The sequence below is a fragment of the Cottoperca gobio genome, chromosome 14, assembly GCF_900634415.1.
Source record: "Cottoperca gobio chromosome 14, fCotGob3.1, whole genome shotgun sequence".
Taxonomy (NCBI): domain Eukaryota; kingdom Metazoa; phylum Chordata; class Actinopteri; order Perciformes; family Bovichtidae; genus Cottoperca; species Cottoperca gobio.
Window position 1 is genome coordinate 2,803,504 of NC_041368.1, and position 19,990 is coordinate 2,823,493.

Here is a 19,990-nt window from a genome sequence, read left to right on the forward strand (position 1 = left end):
ACATCGGACACAGTGGGACAACAAATACCGGAACACAACCTCAACTCAGTACTTCCTTATTCCAAGTCCATCATCACCCCTATCTCCACCACCTGACATGGGAGTCCATTTTATTTTTGGTGGTGGACAGTAGCCACCATTTCAGTTTGAGGGACAGAAATACTCCAAGGCCACGCGAACAGACACCTCGCATATCCACCACAGACTGATGTTGATAGATTGATAAGCATCTACCACCACCTCTTTACCAGTACAGCACATCTCATCTGCAGAGCCATGAGGAGTCACCACTTTTGACACAACACATTGATGATGAGGGCGGAAGTCAGGTGTGTGGTGGTTGTGGCCACGCCTCCTAGCCCTTGGGATGTGCCTGCCATAACACAACCACAGGGAGCAACAGACACACTCAGCCCAACCAGAGAACAGACGATACCACATACTGGGGCAGTAAACAAAAAAGAGGCCATTCTCTTTCACAGATGCTAATACCACTCGTCTCTACCTTGCTGTGCCGAACACAACATGACCACACAACGAGCCGAATATCCACGGCAACACACAGCTGAACCGCCATGACAGCACATCGTCACGCAGATATTCCAGATGACTTATTGTCAAGCACTAGATGCCTTTTCACTTTGCAAGTGGCTGACAGCTTTTAAACCAAATAAGCAAGCATAATGTGAACATCCATTTTTACATGAGAAGAAATATCCACCGGGGGGGGGGGGGCCTTTTGAAGACACAAGCATCAAACACCTATCAAGCATACAAGCACAGAGGCAAACAGATTCAAATCTTTTCCTAAAGCTTTCTACATTTATGGACTCTGGTGTTGTTTTTTCCCTGTTCCTTCCTCCCCATTTCCCTCCTTCTCTCTGTGCTGTTCTTGTGTTGTTTCTGCGTTGTTTCATTTTCCCTTTTTTGCACTGGCCCATAGTGATGCCTTTAACGCCTCCCGTGTGATGCAGGTTTGGCTCAGTGTGTCTGTGGACAGACAGCCCATTCTCAAACGGTGCAAATGTCCTGCTTTGTGGTCAGAGCACGGTAAGCTGGAAATGAGCCTCTAATAGCAACTTTCAAAACAAACCGGCAGCAAGTCAAAACCAAGCATGGATGTGTGGATGTACTTTTCTCCGTGGTGGTGGGGATGCAAGGAAGGAAGGAAGGAAAGAAGGAAGAAAAGACTGAAGAGGGAGAATGAGTTGAGGCTGGAGTCAAGAGGTTGGCAGGTAGCATCCTTGCTGAAGACTGCCCCCTACCTGCCCACTGTGTCCCATGCTCCATGTGTGGTGCTGTAAGTACTTGACAGAAATGAATTAATAATCTGACTTGATGGTTGAAAGTTATTGTGATACTAAAACGACACAGCTGTTGTTAAATTGTTGAGCCAAGTAAATACAACAATATCACCTCGGGAAACAACAGATTTCAGTAATGTAATGTTTCTGAACCTTCTGTTATTTAAATCAGTGTTTTCTTTTATTATTTTATATCCCATACGACCAAATGTTGGGTTACAAGCACTTTAAGTCAATTCAAGTCAATTTCTATTTATATAGCGCCAAATCATAAGTTATCTCATGACGCCTTTCATAAAGAGCAGGTCTAGCCCGTACTCTATAATTTACTGAGACCCAATTTAACATGAGCAAGCAGTGCGATGCAGCAAGGACAAACTCCCCTTTAACGTGAAGAAACCTCGAGCACAAGCCGGTCAGGGTTGACGGCCGTCTGCCTCTACCTTTAGTATCCAAGGGAAGGGGGTCGGTCAGTAGTGGAAAATGGTTTACTTAAAAAATAAAGTTTTCTTAAGGGAGTGTTGGATTTGAATGTTTCTGTGTTGTAGCTAAATGGTTATAAAGGTAGGGTTATATTTTACAGATGTGGGTTTTGGTTTTAGAGGGCTGTCACACCTGGTGCTAACACATTATGATAACCGGAAGGTTTGTTTGTTCACGTAAGGGTATAATGGAACTAGGATAAATTAAGGGTAATATTTCTGTTTATATTCAGATTGTATGCTGCAAAATTCTGTATAGAATGGGTTGTGGAATTAATGGTACTTACTTTTTTGTTGATGACGATAAAGGCCGCCTAAAGTTTCTAAACACAATGTACATGTTAGAAAATAATTGCTGAAAACATGTGAAATGACTCCGAGCTATATACTGAATTGTGGAAGTCTTTTGGGCGAGCCTGAAGTCATGGGTCGATGACGCACTGGAGCCATCCTAACCAAATAACCCCCCAACACTATATAAAGCGTAGAGCATCAGTAGTTCTCTGTCAGTCGCCAGTTACAAACATACTTTCCACAGCAGGTGGTGTACTGGCCATATGGCATACCGGGACAAATCCCGGTGGCCCGCTGCATCGGTGGGGTGTCAAAAAGTCCATTGAGTTTTTACTGCCCATCCGACCCGGTCTGTCTCTTTACCGGGTGAGTGCCTGTCATTTGAGTGGGCATGGTAGCGTGCTGGGTTCACTAACTTTTGTTTACGTCACTGGCTCCGCCGTGGCCTGCTTCGTGGCAGCTGTGAAACAATGGATATAAATAGTTTATGAAATGACACGTTTCACTATGCGACTTGGATCGAATCGGTCCAATAACATTTGGAAAGTCTAGAAGCCTAGTCTATAATTTGGGTATCATTTTCCCTTTCACAATGTAATCTAGTCACAATTCTTGACTGTCATATCCTGGTTTGTAACAACTGAATAGTTCTAATAGTTTTCAATAAAACATGCTTAGACTGCAGGTGCTGCTCATAGTACTGATGTATATTGTACTCTGATCTTCCACCTGAATGTTTCTATTCCTTATAATTACCCAGGATGTAATATGTTTATACAGTGTTGCCAAATTTATACTTTTTAATGTTTATTTGGATTTGACGTGTGTATATGTGTACCTGCACAGATGCTGATGGTGAAGGCAATTGGAACAATTCACAAGGTGTGTGTGTTTGTACTAGGATGACTGATATAGGAGGTCTTTTATAAAAAAATATTGAAAAGCTTTTGTTCTAAATCTCCATTATGTCACGCATTAGATTAGCAAACTAGAGCCTGCAAACCTTTTTTTAACACTTCAAATGTCAGGTCCCTTGGTTGCATGTCAATCACAACCTTGTCCCTTCGTACATAGTAGGTAAGGTACCTGTTGATAGGCAACTTTTATTTTACCATTTTAGATCCCAATGCCAATCCCAACAAACGGCAGAGGCAGCCTGCTCTTCTTGGAGACCACCCACCTGATTATGGTAAATATCGGATAAAGAACTTGGTCTGACATTAAAAGAATGGATCATATTCCAATACTGTCTCTGTACCTTGAATGTATTTTTTCTCCAATTAAGGCGGCCCTCAAGGAGGTTATCATGGCTACAATGACGACAGCTACGGGCCCCCTCCTCCCCACCGCATGGGGCCAGGTATGGGCGGGCGTGGTCGCGGTAGCCAGCGCTACGGCCCTGGTTATGGACCACCACCCCCTGAGTATGGGCCTCATGCTGACTCTCCAGTTCTTATGGTTTATGGCCTTGAGCCCTCTAAGGTCAATGCCGACAAGGTCTTCAACGTCTTCTGCCTCTATGGCAATATAGAGCGGGTGAGTGAACTGATGCTAACCAAATACCCTGACAACTTAACACACCAGAAATCGATGATTGCTTCCTCCGTTACCTTCAAATGTATTTTTATTTAAAGGTCAAATGTGTAATACTAAGCCACCTGCGTCTGTTCACACTCATAATGTTCATTAGAATGTTTTACATTTAAATTTGAGCGCATGTTAAACATTGCACTTTTAATTAAATTCTTTCATTGATCGTGTTTTAACCAAAGTTGATACACCTCATTAAAGTGAAAGGTAATTGGCAACTATTTTTATGATTAATTTTCAGACTGTTAAACAAAGCATGCAAACATTCATAGACTAAATGATAAGACTAATCAATCAAGAAACTAATTAATCAAGACCGATGACTTGGTAATGAAAGTAATTTGCAGCGCTAGTTTCATGCTCATTTTGAGTGCAAATCAGCTGGATATCTTTCTACGTTCAGATTAAGTTCATGAAGAGTAAGCCTGGAGCAGCAATGGTGGAGATGGGAGACTGTTACTCTGTGGACAGGGCCATCACTCACCTCAACAACAACTTCCTTTTCGGACAGAAACTCAACGTGTGGTAAGAGCCGCCGTCCAAACTCTCACAAAACATTAGAATAGAAATTTGAGAGCAGAGATCTAGCATATACTGATGTACAACCTCTGGCGCTCTTTCCTTGGCAGTGTGTCGAAGCAGCAGGCTATCGTGCCAGGACAGTGTTACCAGTTAGAGGACAACACCAGCAGCTTCAAGGATTTCCACGGATCCCGCAACAATCGCTTCACCTCCCCAGAGCAGGCGGCAAAGAACCGAATCCAGCACCCGAGCAACGTCCTACACTTCTTTAACGCACAGCCCGACATCTCTGTAGAGATCTTCAACCAGGTAAGAAAAGTGTAGTGTAGATATGGTTTTACACCGCCTCAAACTTCAACTAAAACCGGTCTTCTTTCTAGGTCTGCGATGAACTGGAAATTAAGAGCGCCACAAGTGTGAAACTTTTCACAGGAAAGAGTGAGTAATAAAGTTCCTGCCTGGCCAATAGTATGAACTGGTTTGTTTCAGTGTACTTTGATTTTCCAATGAATACTATTTATGAAGATTCTGGCTTCTATATATTTTTTTAAGAATTGTGTAAGAATACAAAAAGACCCTAAATGAAAAGATTTGTAAACACTTGCAGTACAGGGTTCTGTTAGTGTGGAGCGACCTCCGGCTCTTCTTTTAAATGCAAGGTTTTATTTGACTAAAATTGGATCCAAATGAATTACTCATGTGTATGAAACTGGAATTTGGGAGGCACAGAAATATCAAATAATGATACTAAATCAATGTTAGAAAAAAAATGTAATTCTCAATTTACTTTAAATCATTTGAGTTATAATTGCATGACATTCCAGCTGGTTTTGGATATTTTTATTTTAAGGTGGCTTCTTCAGGGATATTAGGGATCTTACCTATACAGATCTCTTATTTAATGTAATGCATTAACACACAGTAATATTATCTATTATGCTAATCATCTAACCATTGTTGTGTGGCAAAAAAGGTGAGCGAAGTTCATCTGGCCTTTTGGAGTGGGAATCCATCAATGATGCCATGGAAGCCCTAGCTCTGATTAACCATTACCAGATGAAAAACCCTAGTAAGTTCTCATCTTGTTACGTTGATATACCAACATGGTTTTCAATATACTGTACATTTTATAGCCTTCATATTGTCTTTTACCTTTTTATCTTTAAATGTATGTTTTCTTTTTCTTTGTTTTCTCTTACAGGTGGGCCTTACCCTTACACACTGAAGCTGTGTTTCTCAACCACACACCATGCCAACTAAATACTCTACCCTCTAATAATTTGTAAATTTTGTGTCTTTGCATAGAGTATCTGCAGTTATGTTGTCACGTCCCATTCAAACAATCAATCGGTATTGACAAAAACTAGGAGTGGTGTGCTTTAGAACATGTTATTTAAACTATGATTTGTTTACTTTTATCATGTTTTCCAATCTGTAGTTTATTTTGTACTTTCACTACACTAGATTTGAATACCCCCCCCCCTCCCCCCACTACCCAGAAATAACAATTCAATGTGGACATCAGTAACCATAATGTGAATACTGATATAACCATTGTTCACATCTTCAGAGTTCGTTTGTATTGTATCTTTCATCATTTCTTCACTCTTGACATGGAAACATCAATGTTCATTCACTGGGATATGATAATTCATTGGTAGGTTGTGACGAGGAGAAGCAGCTGCAGTTTTCTGGATGAAAAAGTCCCACTGACATTTGTGTACTGAAGTGGTTAGGATGCCTTCCATACGTTAATACCTGGACTAGAAGATTATCACTATGAAGATTGGAGGATGGCACACATGAAGGAGAAGGTTACCAGTTCAGTCACTGTCAAGATTTCAATGTCAAGTTTCCACTTATTTTCTTCTTTTTTTTTGTAAACAATACTGTGAATATTACTTTAGCTGGAATTACTCAATTAACTAAAAGTTATTTGTTTGTTTCCACATACCTGCATTAGGTAGCTTGGATAGGGCACAAGCCCCGTCTGTACACACAGGCTGTGAAGCACTGCATTATTTTCAGTATTACGGTTTGTATTCACAAGTGGTAGATATTAATTAAAGCAGATTAAAAGAATAATTGACCTCTTTACTTGGATATTCACCCAATTATGTTTAAAGAATTCAGTATTAAGTATGTTATTGGCAACAATTTAAAATACATCACTGGAGATGAGTACTTATTGTGTTATGGACCACCCTATATTAGTGTTGTGTTGCTATTGTTTGGATTTTTTCTTTGCTGCATACATTTGTGGTGTCCGTGTAACATTGAGTTTCTCCATATTCAGTGAAAAGGTTGTATGTTGCACTCAAAAGGCACACTTTGTTAAAAACCTTGATACAAGCAGTTTGACAAACAATTGTCAACTCCAGCTACTAGATTTTATCTGGAGTTTTCAGACGCATCTCGTGGACTTCATCTTTGACATCTATCTACACACTACTAGCACACTATCCACTGATGAAGGCCATGCAATGCAGCTGAAAGCATTTGAAGGATAAGTGAGACTTGTTGTTTCAGTCAAAGCCTTACTTGTTCATAATCTATAATTAGTGGCATGGTCTAAAGCTAGAATCCCCCAAATTATATTTGAATCAGTTCTCAACTTTCTTCTAATGTGAACGTGTAACTTGAGGCAGTGCATTAGGCTACCCCCTAATGTTGTAATAAATAAAAAACCGCTTTCCTACCACATCAGCATGTTGACAAGCCTCAGGGCCAGATGTTCTAACGCAAACAGCTACCTGCATACTGCGCCATTAACTAACTTAACAGCTTCAAGTCTAGTATACAAACCGGTATCTCAGGAATATGAACGTGTTTCTAAGTAAACACAGGCAACGTTAGATGACACACTGAGCATTTTAAAGTCGTCAATTCCAGCAACTCCGATAGTTCAGTTCTCATAACTGCCGGTAAATGAAGAGTTTAATCACCCGTGTACAACAACCGGCCTCATTGACCTGTACTGTGAACCTTCCGTGGTTCGTACTGTACATTACTATGATACAAGGAACAAGAAGGTGGCGTAAGAAGAAAAACTACAACTCCCATGTTGCCCTGAGACACGGTCGCGTAGGTGTTTCCGGTGTCTTATAACATTTTACTTCCTTCCACACAGACCGACACGAACAAATCGAGAAAGAAGACGTCGCTAACTTTTAAATGCTGTTGTCAACAGTCGCGTGTTGAGCTTATTTTTCGTTTAATTTCAATCGTAAAATATGCGGCATGTGGCGAGTAGTGTCTGAGAACTGAATAATTGTTTAAAAAAACGTAGACCGTAACGTGTAGGCCTCCGAAGAAAGTTTGGTCGAGGGCCTGTAAACAACATGTCCTCCGCCTCGCAGTCTTCCTCTAGACGGCAATGGTGCTACCTCTGCGATCTGCCCAAGATGCCTTGGGCCATGCTGTGGGAGTTCAGCGAGGCTGTGTGCCGGGGATGTGTCAACTACGACGGCGCAGATAGAATAGAGCTTCTCATTGAAACTGCCAGGCAACTGAAGAGCACACATGGAGTTTTAGACGGCAGGTCCCCCGGTCCACAGCAGGGTAAACCCAGCCCGGCTGGGCCCCTGGAAGCAGGGCGGCAGCATGGAGAGCGTATAGAAAGGGGGAGGGGTGAGTATGGGGTATCTTCTCGCCTCCCCAATGGCCTGCACAGAGCTGAAGATGTGGCCTTGTCAGAGGGCAGCAGACATAGCCCAAACACTCGTCGAGCTATAGTTGGGGCAGTTCCTAATCTTCATGGCACAATATCTCATGCCTTGATAGCTCAAGGGTTAGTAGCTGCCCCTCATGGGCTTTTAACCCCCTTATCAGGCTCCAGGGCTGGGGCCACACCAATTGCAGTCTCAGCTGGCCCCATTATGGGAGATGCTGGCAGAAGACAGGTTGTGTCTCTGGGTGTGGGAGCAAGCACCTCTGCTCTGGTGGGTATAGATCCTGCAGTAGTGTGGAGGAACAATGAAGTGATGGCAGAACTGAATGAGGTGGCTCGTAGCAGGGTTGAAGGCTGGCCAAACCGCCCCAAAGCAGTCAGGGATGTGCTTGTAGCTCTTAGCAGCTGCGTCCCCTTTAATGTGCGCTTCAGGAAAGACCATAATCTGATGGGTCGTGTTCTGGCCTTTGATGCCAGCACATCTCCAGAGTTTGATCTGAAGGTGTTTGTGGAGTATCCTGCCGGTTCTGGAATGATCTTCTCAGGAGTCCCTGACCTGGTCAGGCAGATGTTCCGTGACTCAGCCAAAGATGCAGGTAAAGCAGTGAACTCTGGGCTACGCTATGTGGAATACGAGAAGCGGCAAGGCACAGGAGACTGGCGTGGGCTGTCTGAGCTGTTGAATGATGGTGTGCGTATGTTTAAAGAACCCCCAATTCCAGAGGTTCTGCCACAGCCAGACGCAGGTTTGCCTATGGCAGCCGCCGGACGCCCTCTACCAGCAAAGAGCACGACTCGCCGTCGCAAGGCTTCTCCGGGCTCTGAGAATGGAGAGAGCGAAGCCAGGCCTGATCACCCAGCGAGGGATCCCTGGCCTCGAGGTACTTACTCAAGTATGGAACCTCTTCCTGGCATGGCTGCTCCTCAAGAGGGCCCACCCCGTTTACACAGCCAGCCCTCGCCCATCTCAGCGCTCATGGGAGTTGCAGACAGCCTGAGCTCCAGCCAGATGACCAGAGATAGTCCCAGCATGTCCACAGCCCACTCGTCCTCAGCTGGGCGCCCCACCAGCAGCAGCCCCTCCACTGCCTCCACCTCAGTCTCCCAGGCAGCTTTGGGCCAGGGTTTAAGTGCAGTGGGGCAGAGCAGCAACACCAGTGCTGGGGAGTCTACAAGCAGTGCTCAGGGCACTCTGCTCTGCTGCACCCTCTGCCGAGAGCGCTTGGAGGACACTCATTTTGTCCAGTGTCCCTCTGTCCCACACCACAAGTTCTGCTTCCCCTGTACTAGAGGATTCATCCGCAGCCAAGGTCAAGGTGGGGAGGTGTACTGCCCCAGTGGAGAGCGCTGTCCCCTGGCTGGATCCTCTGTGCCTTGGGCCTTCATGCAGGGAGAGATCTCAACCATCCTGGCCGGAGACGGAGATGTGACAGTAAAGAAGGAGAGTGACCCTTGACGTCTCCACCCGGTTGTGGTGAATGGTAAGACAAAGAAGAAAAAGTTATTATTTGTTCATGATGAAGCTTCTTTGTTTCTGTGACAGAAAGAAACATGACCTCTACTAACTGTAACTCATTAGCTTGTTCACAAATACTATCCCCCCTCATGTTGTGTTTCCAGTGGAACACTGCATTGATGCCACATGGGTTTTGCACATGATCAGCCCTTTCATTAAGCAAGCCTAAAACAAAGGTGTAGTCTGTCATGGTGTCGAGAGATACCTCAGTAGTTTGATGCTGATTTTGAGATCAGATTGAGGCAGACAATTCACCAGCTGCTTTGAAAATGTAAAACAATTAATGAAAGAACACAGGATAAAATAATCAAAACAAAATTGTTATTTCCTCCTTGCACTCCTGCTCTTCATCTTGTGTAACAGCTTCCCGTTCTCAGCTTTGATTTCTCTGGTGGAACGGTGTCATCAACGGCCTGTTTTACCTGATGTACTGTACACACTGTACACACTTCCCTGACGTTAGACGTGGGGTTTCTGCAGGGTTCACCACATTTAAATGTAATACTTTTTAGGAATTTATTGACATTGTTTTTTTGTACTTCCCAGCTGTGTACAATAAGTTCAATAACTTAATACAAGTAATTGAAGTAACGTGACCTGGACCCAGATGATTAGCAGAAAAGTGATGGATAAATTTAACCAATGAACTATTTTGCTCAAATTAACCCTATGAGTCGATGAGCTTCCTAGATACTGTAGCTAGCAGCAGTGATGATGTTCGCTACAGGTCTGATGATGCCGACTGACACCCCACATTAAAGGATTAAACCGCCTTCTGAGTGCACAATCCACTGTAGCGCAGTGTCATTGTAGTTCAGAGATGGATAACGTCTCCTGACAGCCCACAACCACATACAGAACTTGTTACAGCCAAGAAAAAACATTTGTTTTGTTGTCTTTTGTAAATAAAATGTCAGATTTTGTTTTAATACCCTTAAAGGCTATTTGTGAGGGAACTGAATTGAATGTTTTAAAAGACTTTAAGACCTGCAGACACCCTGCAGACCCTTTTCTCGCCACTCCCAAAAAGATGTACGTTTAGTCTCATATTTTGAGAATTGCATTATTTGCGAGGACTATATTATATTTCTAAAGGTAATGCTCTCCAGGCACAAAATGTGTCCTAAAAATATCACAACTCTGTTTAGAAAAGAAAGTTGCCTAATGTTACTGTATGTTTAAAATGTTCCCAAATACTTACACACATTTCTTCTTTTTCCACAGTGGATCAAACACTTTGAAAGCACTTCCCTATTATCTCAAGCAGAGGTCCACTGTGGCTGCAGTTCATCATGTGTGCCTCTGACATCAGAAGAACTCTGAACAGCCACACACACCGTTAACTAAAGACACAACAAGACTCACTTTTGAGAAGAGGGACATGTCTGTCTGTCAGGGCTCGGCTCACCTGTGGAGGAGGGCTGCTACGTCACAACCGAATGTTGAGTCCTGACCAAATCTCTCTTCTTTGTCCAGTGCAGCCGAGGCCTTTCATCAGGCCTCGTTTTCAAAGCCCAGGATAGAAAGCACATGCTTGTTTTAGGAATGACAATCTATTGTCTTTCATTTGTGTTTGTTATATATATATATATATATATATATGTTGCATACTGTCCTATACAGATGGATGACAGCGATATTGACAGATGGTTTGACATCTCTGAAAAACAAATGAATGTTCAAATTGTGGCATAAACCATTGGGTCCTTAAAGCCAAGGATTGAAAAAATGTAATCTCACAACATGTCTCTTAGGTATTCTCATTATTGTATGTCGAAAATGTGAATCTACTTTCAATATGACTATGTAATTTCTATTTTTGATACAATACAAATTTATATGCATTTGTTTATAGTGATAAGAAGACCAAAGATGGCTTCATGCTCAGTGTAATTATTGTATTGTAGCTGTGTATGCTGTATTCACTGATAACCTTGGCATCGGTCACTAATTTGTTCATCTATCAGAGGTAAGCTTGTTTTGTCTATTTACTTTTTGAATTATGTATGTTAAGATAATTAGCAGCACAATCTTCAATGGTTAACCCACATACTCAAGATCCTGACGGGTCGATTCTACAATAAATTGCAAAATAGTAATTTGTCATAGCGGGCTTATTCTTTGAACCTCAGATTTGCAGCATTGTTGAGACGTGGGCATTTTTTGAAGACTTTATTTGATAAACATGAAAACCCCCACAGCAGATATTGTATAAGCTCTTGAGAATGCATCAATATCCACTGAACCAGTTAAGCAGCTTTCTCAACACTGAGTGCAAAAATCATTTAAAAGTGATCAGCCATTCTAAATATAAAATCCAAGACTTGATTTATCACAATAGCCAGAACACTGCACCAAACAAAACTGTAAACACCAGAACCACAGTTCTTTAGCTAATACCAGACAATAGATCAGTAAACATTTGTACACAAGACAGTGGTAAATCCTTTGTTTCTTGACGTGGTTACAGAAATAATCTTGTTCAAACCCCTTTTTGGTTCTACAACACCAAGGTGAGCAGTGGTAGGAGTCAGACGTGACCTGGAACATCACGGTGGTTCAGATTGGGCACCCAGTGTCTGCCAGGGCCTCCTGCGCTCCTTTCAGGGTCTCTCGCTTCACACATTTCCAGTAGCCAGAGAAGCCGTTCTGGTGCTGCACCTGAAGGCAGGGTGTGTTTAGCACATCTGACATTCAAAAGCAACCTGAGCACAATTAGAATAAGATGATTTAATACCATAGCAGCATTCAGGACTTATCTTTGCAAATAGCCTAACCCTAAAATCAAAAAGGTATTTGTTGACTCGATCTTAGTGTACTACAAAATAGGGATAAGAAATGTGGCATTAGAGAGCATGTAATGAATAATACACAAACATCAAAAGGTCCATCCTAGAAGTGTGTCTGTACTTTGTACTAAATGACTTGTTTGTGAATAACGATTCTTCTGCCTTGCAGAGAGTTACAGATTAAACTAAGGATATACCGTATAAGGTGCTGGTAGGCAGACTCGTTTCCCTCTGGACAGAGCCAGACGAGCCGTTCTAACAGTTTCCAGTCTTTAAGCTGCTGGCGTCATATTTAACATACAGATGTGAAAGTGAGAAAATCTGTAAGAAAGCAAGTGAACTAATTTCCCAAAGTGTCGAAATATTCCTTAAAGATGGGCGTGGTCTTGCAAACATATTTGCATATTTAAGAGATGGACACACTCACCTTCAGACCTCGCAGTACTCTGTCTTTCATCACACCCATGAATTCCTTATGGCTCAGACAGTTGTCTCCATCCATATCAAACAGTTTGAATACGGTGTCCAGCACATTCTCAGACAGATCATGGCCCGTGGCAATCCTCACTGCTCGTTTGAACTGGGCTGCAATGACAGGAAGAGATTTAGTTTCTACCGTTTGTAGTGTTGGAGAAAACATTGTGATCCATAAAGAGGCGTTACCCATTCCAACAGGACGGTTAGCTCCAGTGACCAGTTTCATTGAAAAGGCAAAATCCTCCAGATTGTTTGTGAAGAGGCAGAAGGCTTTGAACTCATCGAATGTGATACTCTGCAAGACAACATTTCAGTTTGCTTATAAGCTGAATGACGTTTTTACAGCATTTTTGTGAGGGGAAAGTCATTTAACCTGGCCAGCAGGAATCCTCTTCCTCATGTTTTCCCAGTAGACTTCGTTGTCTTCTTCGTTTGTGTAGTGTAGCAGCCACTCGGCAAAGTCTTCTCTTCGCATGGTGTCCATACCTTTGGAGAACTGCAAGAACTCCATCTCCTGGACTTCAGCCTGCAGGTCTTCCATGAACCTGAAGAACAGAAATGTGATGCTTTAAAAACAGAGTCACATGACCACAGTCACTTAAAAGAGCACAAAACAAAGACATCTGACAATAAATCCATTCTTTACAATGAAGCCCATTTTCCCTGTAAATATAGATGATGTAGTCGAGAGTCTGACTTTACAGTAAATGATAAATTCATATAAAAAGGCGAAATGCTTTTCTGTTATTCACTGCATCAGTTTACTGTTCCTGTTCTGTAAGCAACACAGTTTGTGTTTATGCAAGAGACCAAACCTCGTAGGTTTAATCTCCTTAAGCTACAGTAAGACTGGATAGCAAATAACATTAAACCAGCAACATTAAATTCATCACCAGAAACAACGTTTTCTCAAATGAATCTCAACTTAAAAAGTTAAGTTAAAGCCTTTTATTGTCATTATACAAAAGTACAATGAGATTCAGAGTGCAAAAAGGGTTATACTTTTGCTAAAACTTTGAATATATTCAATATTCTCTGACTAATACCTTCTATAAAATAGTGAGCTGTAACTTCACTATTTTGAAATAAAGACACATTTAAGCAAATGATGCAGGCCTCTGTTCAGTACACACTGTAAAGTAATGAGTGTGACGACAGAGGACTTTGTTCTACCTGCGGAACTCCTGATACTGCAACTTGTTTTCTCCTCTCTTCCCAAAGAAGTAGGCCTGCAGGGTTGTGTTCACACTTTCCCCTTCTTCCACTGGTTTCTGTAAACAGAATGTACAACATCATGTGTTGCAGCAACACTGAACGAGCAGACATTACTTTGTATTAGTGATGTTGAAAGCTTTCCTTTTAAGGGAATGTGAATACCCACCTCTGTACTGTCCTTGGGAACTCTCTTTTTACTTTTTCCAATGATTTTCTTCAGCTTCAGAAGAAAGGGAAGTAAAAATTATGAATTATTTTAAAAGTTTAATCAGAGAAATTAAGATTTCTCTTCTGCAATAGATTTTATTGAACGTCAAAATGTAAACATTGATCCTTCTTCTCTGAACTATCATAGGGAAGGAACAAAAAGATGAGTATTTACTGATCAATCCAGAGAGAAAGAGCCTTCATCTAAGACACACAACAGACACCGGAGCAGTTCACAATCCATGCGAAGCTTCTCTCTGATTGTCCTTTAGGCTTGTGCACCAAGTCAAAACATGAAAATATGCCACAAGGTGCATAGCGTGCCAACATGCATTCCACTAGCCTAGGCACAGTCTAGACTAAGCACACTTTAAAGGGTCTTCTCTCGTAATGAAGAGGACAAGTGTGGTTGGAAAAGACACAAAAATGTCAAAAGTGACTTAAACTGATGGGCTGCAGAGATGCAAACACATGACAGATGAAAAACAAACTAGAGTAGCTTGCAGTGCAGCGCTCCCTCACCTTGACATGGTGCCATGGTCCATACTTACAACTGTGGTAGCATCAGTGCTTTAGGCAGCATTAAAAAGTAGCAATATTTTGAAGTTTAAATGCACAAACAATTCACAATTCTCTCTGTGCAATGTGCCCTCCCATGATTACAGCGCTTCCGTGTGAAACAATCTGTGTTGTGTTCAGTATTACTGCAACATCATTCAAATCTCGCCAATAAAGAAACCTTGAAATATATCAGAGCTCTTACCTTAAGAAATTCCTTTTGGTCCACATGCTCATTGCCGTCAACATCAAGCATTTTGAAAGCTATATGAAATCCTATAAGCGGCTCTGTAACAATAATGCAGTCAGTTATCTGAACTCTGGTGGAATATTATAGAAAACCTCACTTGAATCAATGCACTTGGTTAGTGGGGCATAGTGGTATTTCCCAACACAGCCTGGAGAACAATGTCAAGAAATAAAACACAAATCAGGTCAACAGCTGATCCACTGAAATGTGCAAGAAAATGCCAAGTCACAAAACTTCAGGCAAATCCATTCAGCACAATATCAGTGAGAGTGGGGGGAGAACTACTTACTGGTCAGGATACTCAGTAGAAACAGATACTCTGTGTAGGATATCAAACCTGCAAGAAATGTACGCTGAATTATATTTAGGAAATAAGATAGCCAACTAATATATTGACTGACTTTTTAAACAAATACTCTAGATGTGAACAGTCACAAAAGGTCAAATTAAACAAGATCCATTCCAGAGGACAGATCACACAAGTTCACTGTGTGTACTGTGCTCGTGTACACGTGTGACCTGCAGTCAGTAGCCACTGAATCTAGACACAATCTGAGCAGATGTGGATATTAGATGTGTTATCTCTACTCTGCTGACAGACTCAAGACTTACCATCGTCTCCTATGCTTCTGAACAGTTCATTACCAGCCCCAGCTTTGGAGGCAGTGACCAACATGTTGTTAACCTCCTGCAAAGACACAATAAGAAACAGATGATAGCACAACCTGATGATTACATTCTGCTGACGGATTTACACAACGTGATGACGTAAACATACTTGAGTTGTTAAAATTCTCTTCTGCAGCTTTCCTACATGAGAAGAAACAGACTTGTTAATAAGACAACAACAAAAACTTAACAAATAACAAGGCATCTTGGTTTTATACATCTGAATGTCTGCAGCTCACTGAACATTATGTGAAACATAACAACTACAGAGTGTTAATGCACAAGCTGTGCACCTGATACTTCCTATGATCAGTCAAAACTGTAAAGAACCACCAACAGCTTCTGTGGACCCTGAAGAAAAGGATGAAGGCTTTTTAGGGCTAAAAGGTCAATAGCATAAATATATCTTGGTTTAGTTCCCGTTATTTAAATAATGCCCTTATAAAGAATTAATTAGGCAATGGGGATTAGCTGTTAAACAGTTATCTGCTCCATGAATACAAATTAAATAAAACATCAGATGTTATGTTCTAATCACAAATCTATAATAGTAATAAATTGTTTTCATAGTTAAGTCTTCCTTTATGTATTTGGGTAACATTTGAAAGTAACATCTCAAGAACTCTGAGCAAATGGCAACGCCAGCCAAGCCATGTTGTTATCTTTGTATATACTTTCCAATCAAGCTTTTCACCTTAGCTCTCATCTCTTTTAGAACTAGACAATGTTCAGGATGCAGCACGCAACCTCATTTATAATCACAAGGAAATATCTTCTACATAGAAAGACATGGATCTGTGCCTCTCTGACCTTCCTTTGTGGCCCAGGCCTTGAGCTATTACTACACAGCCTTCTCTCAGTTACCCCCAATTCCAGTCAATAATAACCTTCTGACAAATCTTCCTCCAACATCACTTTTCTGCCTTTTCTTTGTTGCTGTCACAGTACCACGCATCTATTATCCATGGAAGAGGAGTGGTGGAGTGAAGGAAGTGGAAGTACAGCTACAACACTTCCACTGTTAATATGAGTTTGGCTCGGTCACCATGTAGTAGCTTCCTTTATATTTGAAGAGAAAGATACAGCTCCTCTGTTGCCTTACTGTCACGACTTTACTAAGTTCTGATATGGCCTCTCAGACCCCTGGCCCTGTATATGTACATATTACAAATTAAAAGAAAAAAGCAACACAAAGTGTCTGAGTAAGGTGCTGGGCAACAAGGAGCCTCATGAATAGATCATGTGCATGTGACGTCACGCTTACGTCCCAACCCGTAAATCAGCCATGTTGGCTGATATATACAACCAAGACGGCGCCCGTTCACGTGTGAGTTGCTGCAACGCTTCGTAATTTTCTTTGTATTTAAACGTCTAAGATTAAAAGAAAATGCCAATCGTGTGCGCAGTGTATAATTGTGGTCATAACGCTACTCGTGACCCAGAGAAACGGTTATTTAGACTTCCTAAAATCATCAAAAGCAACGATCCACAAAAGAGGGATGAATTGCTGTCTACCAAACGCCGTAAGATGGTTTAGCAACATAACTCGTGAGGATTTAACAGAAGACAAAGCACAATTCACCCGTGTGTGTGGCGTCCACTTTATATCTGGTAAGAGCTCATGCTAAAGCTATGTTTTCAATGTTTACGTTAAACATTTGTGCTTATGATATACCCGAACACTGTAAGACCTTACTTCTCCATATCGCTGACTGGTAAATAAGGCACTTTCTTTACATGTGATGGCAGCCATTTGCTCTTTTCTTCTGTGCATGTTTTTGTTTGGCTTATTCTTGAGACTACTTCACTTGCGAAAAGCAAAGCACCAATGTGAGAACATGCTTCGGTTAATCCAGCCATACAATCACAGTGTGCGAGGATAACATCGCCGCTCTTCTCACTCACAAACCACGGCTTGAGCGATGTATCTCGAGCTCTTTGAGAGTGATTTACACGGGCATGGACGAGCACCCTGTCATCTTTCAGTGGTTTGGTAAGAAGACTACCAACCCAGCCAGAAACAAAGACATTATAAGCATCTAAGCTCTTGTATGCCTTCATTTGTGCGTTGGTTGCCCACGACGTTTGTAGCACAAGGTAGTTCACAATATCCGGATATTCAATCGGCGGTAATGAATCTAAATCCTCAATATAATCCGACGGCTTTAGCGTGTACGGGTCACGGCCGCAAATTTGGACTTTTTCCTCTGAATCCTGCCTTTGCAGAGGACTCCAGAGAGTCACAATACTTTGAAGAAGTCGGAGTTGTATTGTTGTTGTTGTTCGCTTTAGATGCCATTGTTGATTTGTATATCATCCAACATGGCGTTGCACGCATACGTCACACAGTTTTGTCACGTGTTTGCACACTACCTATAGCTTCAATGATGCCTGACATAGATTGTACAGGACGGATAAACTGAATTCATCCAAAAATATAGAGCGCTGTCAAACATGTCAGTCCAAGACCTGCTATAGATGAGGAGATCTCTCTGGTGACTTCATTCTCACACTCATCAAATCATTCAGTGAGACCTGAATAGAAGCATCAGCATTCTTTATGTTTTCCCACTCATTTATTCAGATACTTCCTGTAATTGGGGGAGTCACAGCCAAATTACGGACCGGGGTCAAATCTAAATGAAAATAAATTGATTCACAATGGGATTGTTTTGGTACTTTCAATGTCATTTTGCAAAAGCGGACCCCAGGTAAAGCAAGTTGAGTAACCCTGAACTGACTGAGTTTACTGTCGGTAGATGGAGACTGGACGTCAGGCCAACTTACGGTCAACATTCTCCAGCATCACAGAGAATATGAAGTCTCTCGGGGTCATGTAGGGCTCCTGTTCGTACACCACGGAGGCAAACTGGTTGAAACGAATCTTCCTGGCAGACAGATGTGGAACTGCGGTTTCCTGCAACATAAATATCAGTAAACTGCCGAGCCATGACTTGTGCTCATTGTTAGCCTGATAACAACCAACATTCAGTACGTGTGCTGCCGCTGAGTGACAGCTGGGGGGCGTTAACGTGAGCTGTTGATCCAAAGTATTACGCCCTTTTTCTGTAAATATTAATATGTGTGACGCTGTTACTTGTATTTAGCAGCATATTGCTTCATATTTAAACAGACAGACATATGAAAGTGGTCGACGACAGAAACTTTATACAGGCGTGTACTCACTTTTGGTACCTCAGCATAGACGGCGAACGGCAGAGTCCTGTTAGAATAGTGTTGGTAATAACAGAAAACCCCAGTTCCGATTACAGACCCCACAATGCCAGGTCCGACAGCACGGTACAGTGCTAAACTTCTCGGAGACCGAGGGCTCCTCAAAACATTCCTCAAGACAGCGGCGACCCTTCCCCAGCTGGCCATTTTCAGGAAGGAAGCTCGCGAGCTGGTAAACTCAGAGCCACTCTAGAGAGAAGTAGAACTCCCGGTCACGTGACGCCACAGTTCCGGAAAGACAAAACATGTCCTTCGAATAAATACATTTATACATTTAATATATAAATAATAAGATAAAAACATCCTGACAAAATGTATATGAAAAGGGGAACTAACTTCAGGACAAATATCAGTAATATAACTTGTGAATTCTTAAAGACAGGACTTCACTTAAAGATCCCCTGCAGACATGTTTTAAGACTTTAAATATGAATTTGACGTAGGCTAAATATGGTTTTCCCACAGAAAGGTTCATTTACCTTGTTAAAAAATCTTAACATTGCATATACAGAATCTATGAATATAAAGATAATGTTTCATCTTAGAAGTTAAACTGGACACAAGATGTCTCTGACTTCATGGAAAAGTAAATTCACAGTGTCAGTGACCTGGAGGCTTCAAGTTCCCACTTTACACAATTTTGACGTCTCTAAATCCTGCTGGTAGGTCCAGGTGTTAAATTGAGATTTAAGGTGATTACAGACCTTAATCAGACAAATGTTCTTGTGTAAAAACCCCTCTCTGTATTATAAATAAGAATAATATAAACAGAAAAGGAAATGTAAAATGTAAAGAAAGGTTTATTGTTTACAACAGGAAAAGGACAACAATCAAGTTCCAGGAATGGAAGGGACCTCTGAAACCATCATCGTCAGCTATACCATGCATGGTTACAGGTCCTATAAGAGTCTGCAGAAGGCCATTAAAGACACAGTCTGTGACACATTTTTATCCAATGCTGCTCTCAACAATTCCCTCTAATACAGGTCCAGGTATCTACAACGACATCACTCCTCCCTGGAAAAAATACTTCTGGGCCTCATCAAGCCACCCCTGAAAAAAGAGTGGTTTATTTGACATGTCGAAAATCAAGACCTCTCTGGGTCATTCTATTGTCCAGGAATCCACACAGAAACAGTAAAGGGATTGGATTTCAAAATAGGCCAGCAATATCATTTAACAAAAAACATCCATGCTCAGTTTGTGCACAAAG

The 19,990-nt window shown here is 41.7% G+C and overlaps 3 protein-coding genes across 4 annotated transcripts in view; 2 read left to right on the forward strand and 1 right to left on the reverse strand.

Annotated features, from left to right (window-relative positions):
- The window catches only part of hnrnpl (heterogeneous nuclear ribonucleoprotein L), a 12,845-nt gene extending 6,556 nt beyond the window's left edge, over window positions 1-6,289 (forward strand). The window contains exons 7-14 of the mRNA XM_029448873.1: window positions 2,927-2,962; window positions 3,201-3,269; window positions 3,366-3,616; window positions 4,074-4,195; window positions 4,300-4,501; window positions 4,573-4,630; window positions 5,166-5,261; window positions 5,394-6,289. Coding sequence (XP_029304733.1) covers window positions 2,927-2,962; window positions 3,201-3,269; window positions 3,366-3,616; window positions 4,074-4,195; window positions 4,300-4,501; window positions 4,573-4,630; window positions 5,166-5,261; window positions 5,394-5,452 — 893 coding nt within the window. The 3' untranslated portion in view covers window positions 5,453-6,289. The remainder of the gene's footprint in view (window positions 1-2,926; window positions 2,963-3,200; window positions 3,270-3,365; window positions 3,617-4,073; window positions 4,196-4,299; window positions 4,502-4,572; window positions 4,631-5,165; window positions 5,262-5,393) is intronic.
- Window positions 6,290-7,267: 978 nt separating this feature from the next.
- On the forward strand, window positions 7,268-11,484 carry LOC115019350 (interferon regulatory factor 2-binding protein 1-like). Its single transcript, XM_029448869.1, has 2 exons — window positions 7,268-9,343; window positions 10,603-11,484. The coding sequence occupies exon 1, from the start codon at window positions 7,534-7,536 to the stop codon at window positions 9,316-9,318; it is 1,785 nt and encodes a 594-aa protein (XP_029304729.1). The 5' UTR covers window positions 7,268-7,533; the 3' UTR covers window positions 9,319-9,343; window positions 10,603-11,484.
- A 51-nt stretch (window positions 11,485-11,535) lies between these two features.
- On the reverse strand, window positions 11,536-18,991 carry micu2 (mitochondrial calcium uptake 2). 2 transcript variants are annotated; one of them, XM_029448872.1, is made up of 12 exons: window positions 18,730-18,991; window positions 18,331-18,460; window positions 15,653-15,684; window positions 15,487-15,562; window positions 15,164-15,211; window positions 14,830-14,912; window positions 14,026-14,079; window positions 13,818-13,915; window positions 13,018-13,189; window positions 12,831-12,939; window positions 12,595-12,752; window positions 11,536-12,033 (listed from the first exon to the last, which is right to left on the reverse strand). In XM_029448872.1, the coding sequence occupies exons 1-12, from the start codon at window positions 18,922-18,924 to the stop codon at window positions 11,938-11,940; spliced, it is 1,251 nt and encodes a 416-aa protein (XP_029304732.1). In that variant the 5' UTR covers window positions 18,925-18,991; the 3' UTR covers window positions 11,536-11,937. The 2 variants fall into 2 exon arrangements, with proteins under 2 accessions (XP_029304732.1, XP_029304731.1); XM_029448871.1 differs by having other exon boundaries at window positions 11,536-12,039; window positions 18,730-18,987.
- Between the last annotated feature and the right edge of the window lie 999 nt (window positions 18,992-19,990).